General features: G+C 42.2%; 1 protein-coding gene across 9 annotated transcripts in view; it reads right to left on the bottom strand.

Annotated features, from left to right (window-relative positions):
• Window positions 1–456: 456 nt before the first annotated feature.
• Window positions 457–12,496, bottom strand: part of LOC114877682 (IQ motif and SEC7 domain-containing protein 2) — a 36,555-nt gene continuing 24,515 nt past the window's right edge. For 2 of the 9 annotated variants that reach the window (XM_029190584.2, XM_029190585.2), the window contains exons 2-9: window positions 12,034–12,418; window positions 6,938–7,285; window positions 6,073–6,616; window positions 5,602–5,961; window positions 5,004–5,377; window positions 3,769–4,424; window positions 3,342–3,683; window positions 457–3,075 (exon numbers count right to left, since the gene is read on the bottom strand). In XM_029190584.2, the coding sequence (XP_029046417.1) occupies window positions 2,810–3,075; window positions 3,342–3,683; window positions 3,769–4,424; window positions 5,004–5,377; window positions 5,602–5,961; window positions 6,073–6,616; window positions 6,938–7,285; window positions 12,034–12,224 (3,081 nt within the window). In that variant the 5' untranslated portion in view covers window positions 12,225–12,418 and the 3' untranslated portion in view covers window positions 457–2,809. Of the gene's footprint in view, window positions 3,076–3,341; window positions 3,684–3,768; window positions 4,425–5,003; window positions 5,378–5,601; window positions 5,962–6,072; window positions 6,617–6,937; window positions 7,286–7,383; window positions 7,470–8,412; window positions 8,827–12,033; window positions 12,419–12,496 lie in introns of those variants that run through there. The other 7 variants (XM_029190581.2, XM_029190588.2, XM_029190587.2 and 4 more) reach the window with 6 other exon arrangements.

Below are 12,496 nucleotides of genomic sequence, written 5' to 3'. Positions count from 1 at the left end.
CTTTTGAAAATTTCCATCTCTATTTTTGTACTCGTTAGAAACCGTAATTTATTTTTCTTTTGCGATAATGTAACATCGAATATAGATTTATTGAATTTTTTATTCAGTGTATATAAGACCGTGCAAGAAACTTTGGATAGATTTAAGTTAATTTTATTTGAAGGGTAGGAAAACGTGGATACGCGAGCATCAATTATTTGATCGAAAAGACTCACGTTTCTTATAGTCTTTGTCCAAAAATTGGAAACTGGTGGGTATTGTATTTTTTTTTTATAAAAATCGTCTTCACATCGTGTACGATATAGGAATCACCAGGCAAGGACGAGTTGTGAAAGTATCTACGAATAAGGATTTTACGTTCTCGTGAACTTTTCTGTAAACAGGGCGACATAGAACATGGTCTTCTTAATCAGTCTTTTTCTTTTTTTCATTCGTAAGAAGATTATCACAGAAGCATTTCCATAAGTTGACATTTATTCTGGTTATTCCAAATTTGCTTATTCGTCACGCAAATTGACGCGATCCTAAGTTATGGTTGATCTCACATTCTTTATTGTATCCACATCCTTACGAGCTACATCAAGGTTTTACCTGACGTTTTTGTTTATGGAATTGTTTCTTTCGCGATATTACAGCATACCGGAGAATTCTCCTGATGAGAAAGACTAGAATTAATAACGCTGAAGACTACAGACTGTTACGGATCATTGGGAGTATATGTACATTCATGGCGAACACTTTGTCAACTTTAAGTTGGTTTAAGTTGTGCTTCAGTTATCATCTTTCTTTAATCCCTCAGCTGCGAAGGACGTTCATCCTTGTGAGATTTATTTCATTATTTCAAGAACGTGATTAAGTATTTTCTCAATTTTATAACAATTGAACAACAAACGTTTTACTTATTTTGTAGCAGCCAGAGTTAGTATGAAAGGTAAAATGTAGGAATTCTTAGCTGCCCTTATTAATTCTATTTATTATTAGTTAACAAGTATCTTTTTCCGAAGACTTCTGCTGAATAAAACAAGCAGTTACTTAAGTAACTTTGTAGCAGCTGAAGGGTCAAATAAATTAGTCAAGAAAATAGAATTTGGAAACAGATGTTAGAGTGCTCTCCAACAGCAGTGCAAAAAAGTGGATCACTTCCGTTTCAGGATTGTTAAAAAACTATGAAAATAAATTTGATGGTTTATAAAAAATGTGTTTTACAATGAGAATACAAAGAAACTCCCAAAGTCCGAAATGAATTGTGTAATGTACAGTGTATGAAACTTCACTGATTAGTCACTTTGAATTGAAATTAATGAATTATATATATGTATATTTTATTACTATTACTTGGTATTGCGATCGCTTGATATATACAAGATATTCACTTTTCCAATGTAATTCCGCAGCGTTTGAAAATTCTCTACTATCTAATATATAAAGTGATTAATCAGTTTCTCATCCCCTAATGATAAAATTGTGGCAGTATATAAGGCATACAAGTTGTCCTCTTTTTATTCACGAGTTTCCATACCCGTGTTTATCCTTATAACATTATTAAAGTGATCTTCAAAATTGTCTACGTACTACGAGACGAGAAACCAACTAATTCCTATCACTTTTCTTTTTACGTAATTATGCTGTTTTGGAAACAACGAAAAGAAAAATTATTGTTCAAGTTTCAAACACACAAGCAGAACTACAACTTGCAGATGATTACAAATGTACCGCAACAATGAAAAAAAAAAAAAAAAAAACATTTCTTTCTCTTCTTTCTCCCTTTTGAAATGTTAATACTTACAAGACTGCTACATTCAAACTTCCATTGCTGTGATATTAAAAAGTTGTTAGACATCAACATGCACCTAACATTGAGAGGGATTGCTTATCGTTTCCTTAGGCTACGTTTTGTTACAGAATTATCATTGTAATCATACAATTATTGTTATATACCTATTATGTACAATCGTTTCAAGTATAACTACGTCGACGATACTTGCAAAAAAATACGACATTACTCAAGAACCACTCTCTAAGAACCTTATTCTTTGTTGCGTTAAGAATAATCCTTTCTTAACGTACCGTAACATGCTTAAAAACCGGTCTAAGCGGTGAACGAAACGATTATTATCTACATACGCAGAGCAGATCGACGCGAATCGAACCACCATTGGAAATTATAAATACCATACGAAAGGAAACGTATCGATTCGACTTCTTTTTGGGATTAATAAATACTATACACGTGCCAGTAAGGGCTATTTCGCGTTTCATCTTGCCAAATCTTTCTCTCCTTAGAATGATCGCGATTGGATCCGGCCCAATCCCATAAATTTACATCTTGTTATTAGTTACCTTCGTGCTTTCCAATTTTTTTTCTTCACCTCGAACCATACTTCTTTCCTCCTTTCCATTTGCCAATTTCTAATCCGGTAACATTTTTCTTTCTTCCAGCTTCTAAATGTACCTAGTGTCGAGGAAAGCAAGAGGAGTTTCATCCGACAAAGGGACTGCACGACAATTGAACCATCGGCTGAAAATTTGGCTAGGCCAAATGCCAATATTATACTCGCGTTCAAATTACGTTTTCTAGATTCTTTTATACCCCACACGTAACATCATAGTCTGAAATAAAAAATGGGTTCTCCGAAATGTGTCCATATGCTATAAAAAACTATGATGTTACATATACAGGTATACGTATTCTCTTGATAAACGTATGATAAGTGCATGTTACGCGTTTGATATGCAGCTACACGCGATGCGTCCCCTTGTGGGAATCCAATTTGGTCTGTTATTTGTTAGGTAGCACCGGAAGGATATATTATACTTCCGTGGTGCGACTGTAAGGGCCAGATTCCTCCGATTGCGAAAGCTTTCGTTCCCGTTTGGCGAATAGACCCCCTAAAAAAGACGGCTGCTGAGCCAGTCCCTTAGCACCACCAGGGATTGTAGCCCCTGGATGTATAGGATGTCCCGGATGTTTAATGCCTTGGCTCATTGAGCTGGCAGATGTAGATTGAAAAGAAATCGACATACCACTATCTAGCGAGCCCACGCTTCCACGTCGCTGTGGTTTCTCACCGGCAACTGTATAACAAAGTATCGATATTGAAGGATCATAGGATATTAAAAATCAATAGGATACCAAAAATATTCAGACTCTATAAAGCAGACCTTTCCAAGAGCGGCTCTGGAAGCCGAAGATCCTTCACTCTACCTTCGTTTCCATGGTGTTGGTTGATTTGGGGTGTTAAATGGAATATAGATACTTGACTTGGACTACTTTCCTCAATGATTCGTGGAATGATTCCCATGGAAAGGTCTACCATAGAGCATCAAGCAATTCTACTTACACTGCTCGTGTATATCCAGAAGCGAGTTACTAAGAGCAGAGCGTTTCAATTGCGTGTCCATGTCGGTGGTTTCTGATTTCTCCGAGCAAGAACCCGGGCAAGGACATATCTCGACATCCGCCACTCCGGAGTCCCTGTTCTCCGCACCTCCTCTGGCACTTCTACTGCTCTTCTGTCGTTCCAGTTCCGTCTCAATCCGTAAGGTTTCCATCTCGTCCATCTCGCTGATGGATTCCCTGAGATCCTCCACGAACTTGCACCTGTCGTGCGCGTTCCTAGCGTTGAACGTGACCAACACCTTTCCATCCACACGTTGGGAGAGTCTAATTCCGTACGGATAATCTGGCAGAAGGTAAATTTTACGAAATTATTAAGTGTACAATTTAAGGACGTTCCATTACAGTTTTAATATAAAAGAAAAACTCACGAGGAACTTGAAACAGGGTGACGATCATTCCGCACAATGGGAAGCTCTGTCTGAAGGTATAGGTGACGCTATTTTTCTTCTTGCTCAAGATCTTCGTCACAACGAGTAGATCATTAAAAAGGAACACTTCTCGTTGATGTACACCTGGTCTCTCCTTCTTGTTGATATCCGGAATCTCGTATAGTCTGCAATAGCAGACCAATCTCCTATGTGGCAAAGCCATATTGGGTTTCTTGCCCACTATCGTCGCCTGAACCTTCATCACTTGGGAAACGTGGTCAGATCCAGGTTTAAATTCGTTCTCCTTCACTCTCTCGTATATGCCCATCAGTATATCTCTGTCGATGTCTCCACAGTCGTCTATGCCTCTGAGATTCTTGATGAAATCCTCCAGCCTCATTCTGCGGTCTGGTTTCAGGTTTGGCGTGTGTAAATCGGTGTTCAGCATTATGATTGCGAACGCCAAGACAAAGACAGTGTCTGCTGAACGTAGCCTGGACACCACGTCTGGATTGCATTGGCAGTAACGCTGGCTGAAAATCTCCATCAGTCGTTCTATCTTCTGGGCTTCGCCAGGCATCCGGAAATATGCCTGGAATTTCCTTAGGGCAACGTCCACTTGCATTCCGGATAGGTCTAGCTCTTGGGAGAAGCATCTGGAATGTATAGAACACTTTACGATATTTGCTCCCAGGATCTTGGGATACAATTAGACTTTTATTGCGAATATAAAATTCTACGTGTTCTTTTATGAGGGGTACTTTTGGTTTAGACTTGACCAGTCCACAGTCAACGTTTACGTTCAAGTGTTTTGGGTCTGGAACACGTGTTCCGTTGTGTGGTCCAGGTACATTGGTTCATCTTACACTTGTCACGCTAATTGTACAGTACAAGAGAGAAGCTCTAGAGACCCTACTTTAAAATTCGAAACCAGGGCCTTTTTACAATAGACCACCCGCGGTGTGCTGCAGTGAAATCGATGTTTCCTTCTGTTTCAATGCCAAACAACTAAACGTATCTACTCGATCGAAACAATTACATGTTGAAAAAGATAGCGAGACAAGTGAAAACGGCTTTCTATAGTAAATAATGGTGAAGTACGATTTGGAACTGTTCGTTTCCGCTACGTCGATCGCCAATCACAGTGATAAACGGTCAAACTTTCACCGAATGCACCATTGCGTCTTTTAACTGCTCGACAATTCTCTTTCCAAAACGACCAGGGAATTACTTACTCGAGCACAGCCATGTTGAAAGGGTTCTGCAAGTTCCCAAGATACTCTCCTATCATCTGCTTGGACAATCCTTTTCTGCTGATCAGGAATCTCGCTACACCTTGCGGGCTGTTCTCCAAGAATCCTCGTCTGATCAAATAACTGATTCCTCGTTCGGGTTTCTTGTTGAACAAATTTAGGCCTACTCTGTATTGACGTTTCCTAACTGTTTCTGAAACTTTGTAACTCGTCTGGGGTATATTTTCCGGATGGTCCATCAACGGAAGTTGGTAACCGGAACTGGCATGCGAGTGACCCATCTCTTTTACGCTGTTCATCATGGTGCTCGAATCTGTAGTGTGATTTGCGCATTCTTGATGTTCCGGCGAGCTTGACTGAAAAACCGAATAATTTCTGATTAAATTGAATTGAGAGAGAGAGGCATCAGCTTTCAGGATACGTGAAATTCTTGCTGTACAAATAGCAGTGAGGTACAGTTACACTTTGAAGTAAAGTAACAAAAAACAGACATCAATGTTGAATGTAGTCTAGCTTAAAGTGTGAAAGCCAAGAGGGACAAAAGGCAAAGGGGACACAAAGGCAAACGGGTAGAACTTACGATTCCTTTATGCTTCCACACAGGTGATCCTCTTTGAGCGTCTCCCTCGGAGCTCTCGCAATTAGTGGAATCGCTGCCAGAACTCTGGACAGAGCTTAGGCTACCGTTCTCCACGCTCTTGCTCAAACCATTGTGACGTGGCTCCATAGACCTTGATGTAATGGAAGACGTTCTTTTTGGCACTTCCGGCGGGACCTTTTTCGCGGATCCTCTCGTTCGTCCGGCAGACCCTAGATGACTGGCGTTACTCCAATTTTGAGGGATCGGAGTTTGAAGATTGTGGGGCGTAGACGGCGAGGTGCACGGGGTTCGAAGCAAGTCCCGTGGAGGTGTCTCTTGTCTGATGCCACAAAGAGCTTCCTGAAACGAAAGTACCAACCTTTTTAGTCCCTTCTAAATTCAATTCAAAGAATTCGAGGTTTTCGAAGATCGGATTTCCCAATGATCAATTATAATTAATCTTTCAATCACCTGTGGGTTGTAATAATGAATGCTAGAGCCGCTCTCCTGAGAGCTAGACTCCCAGCAAGGGCTAGGCGGTAGTTGTTGATGTCTATTGCAAGGGCTGGGCGCCAGAGAAGGCGTGTGCCTGCCACTCTGATGGATATTATGATTCACGTGCTGATGACCGGTAACCTGAACCTCGCACCTGCCGCTCTGACTTCGCGGTATCGGCGATTGCGAGTTCTCCGCGTGCCTCCTCTCTCTCAGAGACATGCTCCTGATAGGCATAGGTCTGTTCGCCGTCTGCGGCTGTTGAATGTAAATCTGGCTATGATAGACCATCTTATCGTGCTCGTTCATGCCCGTAGCTCGATCCGTCGTCTCCTGCAATTTTCTGCTGAGCCTCTTCTCAGCTTTGGCCATCGCGGTGATCGCCGCGAATTTCTTCAACAACGTGTATCTCCTGAAAGCGCGCTGGATGGTTAATGCGGCGTTCCTCGCCTTCACACCGCCATACTTTCGCTCCAGCATCTCGATCTGCTTGTCTAAGAGATCCTGAGACAGCTCGTATCTGTTTCAAACGGAAAAATGTTTTTTATTAAAAACGAACAGACGCAAGGGTGCGCGTAAAACGAAGCTGAAATGGAATTGAACTGGCAACGAAGACGTGCAAGTACCAAATTTCCGTTCTGAAGCAATCCCATTTGCCTCTCTACATAGCTCTACTAGTAAATTGACTCGTAAGAGAATTTCCAGACTCGATTCGATAAAATTTAGAAGGGCGAATCAAGGAAGCCGTGACAGCCCTTGTGTTCGCAGCCTGATCGAGGCGCAGGTGTTCCACTGAGAGCAAAGAGAAAGCGAGAACGATTAAATCAACGTGGAATCTTACGCAGTCTGCAGCCGGCATCTCTTCAGCACGTCTCCGTTACGTACAGGTCCTTTTTTAAGGTGATTCTGTTGATACCCTGTTGCCTGAGGTTGACCACCGTAGCCCTGCACCATGGTGCCGTAGCTTTGGGGCTGATTGTAACCCGCGTGAGCGTAAACCCGAACGTTCGACGATGAATTGTACGGGCCGTGAGCGTAATTTTGATTTTGTACGTATGACTGTCCCGTGATGTAGGAGGTCGTCAGGGATGTTTGGCTGCCGGACGAGTACACCCCGTGCATGCCGCCGCTGTGCACCTGGTTCACGTTCGCCGCGTGCTGGGACGGCCTCTCCATTTTTTGCGGGAAGCTGAAAAAGAAAGCAGATATTCAGGAAGGTTCTAGAAGAATTTTAGAATTTTCGAGCACTGAAATTGATGCGGCAAAAATTGCATAACGACGTTCTACCTTGATTCGCTCAGGTATACTCGGCGCAAGAACGAGGCTGCATCAGCAGCTGCATACGCACACAAACGCATACACTGTGGTTATACGCGTTCCCTTCGAGGTACATATACGACTTTCACGGTAACGATATCATAGAAAGGGGCGATGCTACTTCTGCGCACTATCTTCCCCTTCAATTTTATCCTACTCGATTAAACTCTTTTTCAAGGAAAATGCGTGCTGAATTTGGAGAAGAAAGCGATGCTAACAGCACGCGAAAGTGTGATTTACATCTTTCGATGAAGAAACTTACAGGTAGAGTAAATAATTCCATTGTTCTAGATGAATATCCGAATGCAAAGGTGTTTCATCATTTCTTTTTTATCTGTTTTTATTCCCACCGCGACCTATTTGTATAAACACAGGTCAAGAACGAAAGATAAGGCTTCTGTTTGCTCATCAAACGAGCTTATGAAATTAAAAGAATAGATCATCTAAAGCGTTCTCGATCGGGATCATCTGGTTGATGAAACACGGTAGGAATTTTGAATGAAACATCATGCCTGCTTTCGAATTGTAGGTTCAAACACGTTATAACGGGGTTATAGCGTGCGATTTGCAAGTTAATCTTATCGACTGATCTCGTTTTTCGTCGTATATATTCATATATGGGCGCCGTCGCTGGTTTATTCAATATCCGCTCGTTGCGTGATTGCCAAACGTGATTTCCGGAGATTTCACTTATCGTATGTACAGATAGGCCCACGGTTTCCACCGAAACGCGTTTCTACAGATGCCGAGTAACTATTTACTCCAACATCCGTTGCCGTTCATTCAATTCTACCAACATTTTCCATTAAACCTGTGGAGAATCGTGAATTTATAGAATTTCCTATGCATTAGAAACGTGCAACGTTTCATCAAACCCGGCGCAAAACACCACCCTTGCCCGTCAGCTGTCAGCAATTACCATTTCGTAGAATCGTTTTACGTTTATGAATCATACGAATGAATCATCCCTGTAAATTCACCCCCGTACAAACGACTTACCCCGTGAGAAAGCCAACAACACAGACCACCATGGCTAATGTTCTTCTATGTCGTTCAACCTCGTTCAAACGCTTCTACTCGAAACTTTTTCAACACCAAACTTTCCACATATCGTACAACTGCACTAAAGTATTTCTAGGACTTAAGATTCTGAGGTGGTTGGGTAATGTTTCACCATAAATTAAACTCGCGCTTCTACACTGAAGGATCAAAGGTTTTAAGGTGATCGAATGAGGCAAAGTTCTGCTAGTGCACTAAAGGATTTCGAAGACTGGCATGGAGTTAGGGTTGGACGAGAGAGTTTTGGATGCGAACGGTAAGAAGGATCGCGATAGTCTGACGATCTCAGGACAGACTGGAAGATCAAGGAGGAGGAGGATCACGAGCAGCTGGCAGCCAGAGGCATTGTTCGTCCTCGACACGAGGATCGGAAATCAGTGAACACGACATCTAGAAGGGCGAGGGGTACGAAAGCACGTGCACACCGGCCTCGACAGTGGTGAGCAACCTTCTGCTCGAGGATCGATTTAATCCCTTCTTCTGTGATGCAATTTTACCAACACGCTAATTCTTTTCTTAACTCTGAAACAACGGAGCTGGGTGAATAGCGATCCAACTCTTATCTGTTGAATTTTAGCAAATAATTAGATCACGAATTTAATTGGCAAACTAATATTTGGGTCTTCGAGTAGAACTTGCAATCTAGGAAAATGGGTTAAGGAGATGCTTGAAGACAAATGGCGTGTACCCAGGTAAGCTTCGTTATTCCACGAAATGGAGGGGAATGGGGTAGGTTTTTCGAGCAACCCTCGAAAACGTGTCAGCAGGTATACGACTGGCTATCGATGACGACGACCGTGACACTCAACCTTCTTACGCAATTCGCGTCAATTAAGCATCCTTACGTAAGGGTCCAAGATGTACCGGATAAGCAAACGCGTTTATGGCTTGCGTACCTTGCAATCGGAGACCTGAAAAGTTCCCTCTTGATTGGATTACGCGAGGGACACGTGTCGACTCGCTCACGTGACTGGGATCAATTTGGAAAAATCATCACCTCACAATTTTCCTACTAAAACGGAAAAATATATTTTCCCGCGGACATGCCCCCGGTATCACTTTCACACCGTTCTTTTCCATCCGAAGGAATCGCATTTTTCTTTTCAACCGTTCCACCCGCGGTTGTCTTAAACGAAACGTAATTGCAGGAAAAGTTTCCCGCAATGCGAACGGGAATTGTATTTAAAACGTATGCTCGCCTATCTGCCAAGTGCACAGACGTTGCTCTTGAGAAAGCAACGTCTTTGTATTTCAATGAGAAAACTGTTTTGCTCGATCTACTGAATTGCTTTTCATCGATCAATATATTAAAATACAAGCAGTTAAGAAAGTTCATGACTAAAGTATGCACATGTATCTGCAAATGCAAATGCAAATGCAAATGCAAATGCACTTTTTTTGTAAGATGGCAATATTTCATCGTTATTCCCAGTATCATGTAATTTACATCCGTTTTATCTATAAATATTTCATCTACCAGTGGAAGAACGACAAATAAGTCATCCGACGCGTTTGTTCGCAAATCAACTCGAGTTACTTTATTCTATTCATCGATATGGTAATTGAAAGAAGACCAGCAACGTGTCGCGTTAAACGAAAGTGTTCTATTCAAGAAGAATTACTGTTAGAGGGAGTAGGGCGAAGCTGTTTATAAAAAAAGAAAACGGAGCCAGGTGCACATTTCGAGGTACACGGTTTATACATATGTGTGGTAATAGGACGCGTGCACCATGGCACGAGCTTCGAACAGCCGACAAGCAGATGTTTCGCCTCTTGGGAGGCTTTAATGCCGTCCTGCCTCCAATTTATTTCTCTTCCTGCGGATCATCGACCGCCCTCTAACGCGTTCGTATTTCCAACAGGCCCCTTTGTGCACCTTGAATTTCTGCCGGCTCTGCCAGGTTGAACCTTCGAGAGATTCTACAACGACGAAGGGCCTCTGATTTTATTCTCACTTCTGTCGTCGCTCCGATATTCCTTTCGACATGTATATTCCACGCTAGGATACTTTCACTGATTTGAACGCCATCGAATGATTGAAAGTAGCCAAGCAAACTAATAAGTAAAAGTTTCCTCAACGAAAGAGGCGAAACGGTAGTGCATGGATCCACTGATTCGATTTAACGCGTCCGTGACGCTCGTTGCGAGAATGAAATGCCTTTGCAATCCACTCTGTTCGCAGTTTGCGCCCTCGATAAATCCTCGTAGTAGACTTCTATTGTCTTAGAGTCGAGAAGCACCGTTTGACTTGGACGCGTCCACGACGAGGAAGGGACAATGAAGATAGGGTTGAAAGAGATAGTCTAGCAGGGGCCACTCGTGCGTTTCTACCAAGACAAAACCCTCAGACGCGTAGGCTTCAGGTGAAGAGCATCAGCTGCCACTTGGACACGCGCCATAGAAGCCTCTACTGTGTTTCCTACTTTTTTTTCTTTTCTTCCTTCCTACACCTAACTTTCGTGCTTTTCTGTAGTTAGTTTTCTCGCCTGGAATAAACTTGATACCGAACGGTGCACGTTTTCTTTTATTCATATTCCCTAGTTTCCAATTTTTGTAACTTTGAAAAAGCTATAAGTTTCCGACGATGTTTGAAGAATAACAGCAGCAGCAGCAGCAGCAAAAGGTTTGCGTGTTGCAAGAGGAAATTATTTCACGGAGCTTCGAGTGTTTCAAACGCGCATACACAGACGCGCCGTTAACGGCAATCAACGGTTGTTAATTGCTCGATGATAATTAGTCGAGACGGAGAAGCGGCCTCGCACGGTAATGCATCACGGCTTAATAATTCCTTTAATGAATTCGAGACACCGTGCGCGGCTTCTTCCGCCCGATAGAAGCCAACGAACCACCGTTCCTTCCTTCGATATCCAACTACGAGGATGTCTAGATAAACAAGCCCGAGAAATGAAGGAAAATTTCTAGATTTTCCAGAGGTATAGGCTTAGAAAATGATAGAGAAAAGTTTTATACCCTTTTGTGGCGATTGAACAAAAAATCTCTTTGAAAAGAATTTTCATTGAAAAAGAAACCGCGCACGTTTTTAACCTTTCTATAATATTTGGGTCGTTCCTCCGTTTCGACGAATTACAAAATTCAGACAACGATCCTCTGCCACTGTTATCCTAGTGGAAAAGATAAATTTCACGGAGTTTCGAGAGAAGATTTATACCGACAGCCGCGTGGGAATCGCGATCCAACCTCGGAAAGATACTCTGCTCCCTTTTATGCATCTAATTAACGCGAATAACTTACACTCTAGCCGTTCTACGAGGGTTATACGGATGAAAAATTTCCATAAAATAGCCGGAAACCGTTTGCGCAACGCGAGCGGCATGCAGCGAGAGCTCGAAACACGAGCTGCCCATCATCCGGAAGCGAGCTACGAATTAGGACACGTTGTTACGAGCCATGAAAAGTAATCACCAATTTTTACGTTTCACGTATGTTTATCCTGTGTAGTAGTTTTCATCGAAGTTTAAGCTTTAAATTGATATGTCACAAGTATTATTTTCAAATACTTTTCACGATTATCATTTTCCGTAAGAAAAATATGATAAGTACCGGTTAATGAAGTTGGTAGGAGTGGAATATCCCAACTGCAGCCGCGATCTGATGACCTTCTCTTGAACGGTGACCATCCTCGAGCTTCGTGAACTCTGATGCACCCTGGTCGTTCTTATCACTTGGTAACAATGGTGTTTCGTTTGGGTGTTGGACACCCTGTCGCTTCTCGGCTCGATCATCGTGAACATGATCGTTTTCACTGATCACCGTCGAACCGATTCTTATCACTGGATGCAGTCTCACTGTTTTCACTCACGGTATCGTGGTTCATTTTTTCCCCTTAATTACAGTTCAATCTGCTGTTATCACAGTGTTCTTTGGTTTATCAGCCAATGTCGGAAGCGTCTTACTTATCCAAGATACATTTCGGTACCCAATAGACCTGAATTCGAAAAGAGGAAACTTGTTTCTTAACCCTTTCGATGTTAAATTGAATTTTTGACATAAAATATAGCATCGA

This window comes from Osmia bicornis, chromosome 8, assembly GCF_907164935.1.
Source record: "Osmia bicornis bicornis chromosome 8, iOsmBic2.1, whole genome shotgun sequence".
NCBI lineage: Eukaryota > Metazoa > Arthropoda > Insecta > Hymenoptera > Megachilidae > Osmia > Osmia bicornis.
This window is presented reverse-complemented; position numbering and strand designations above follow the sequence as displayed.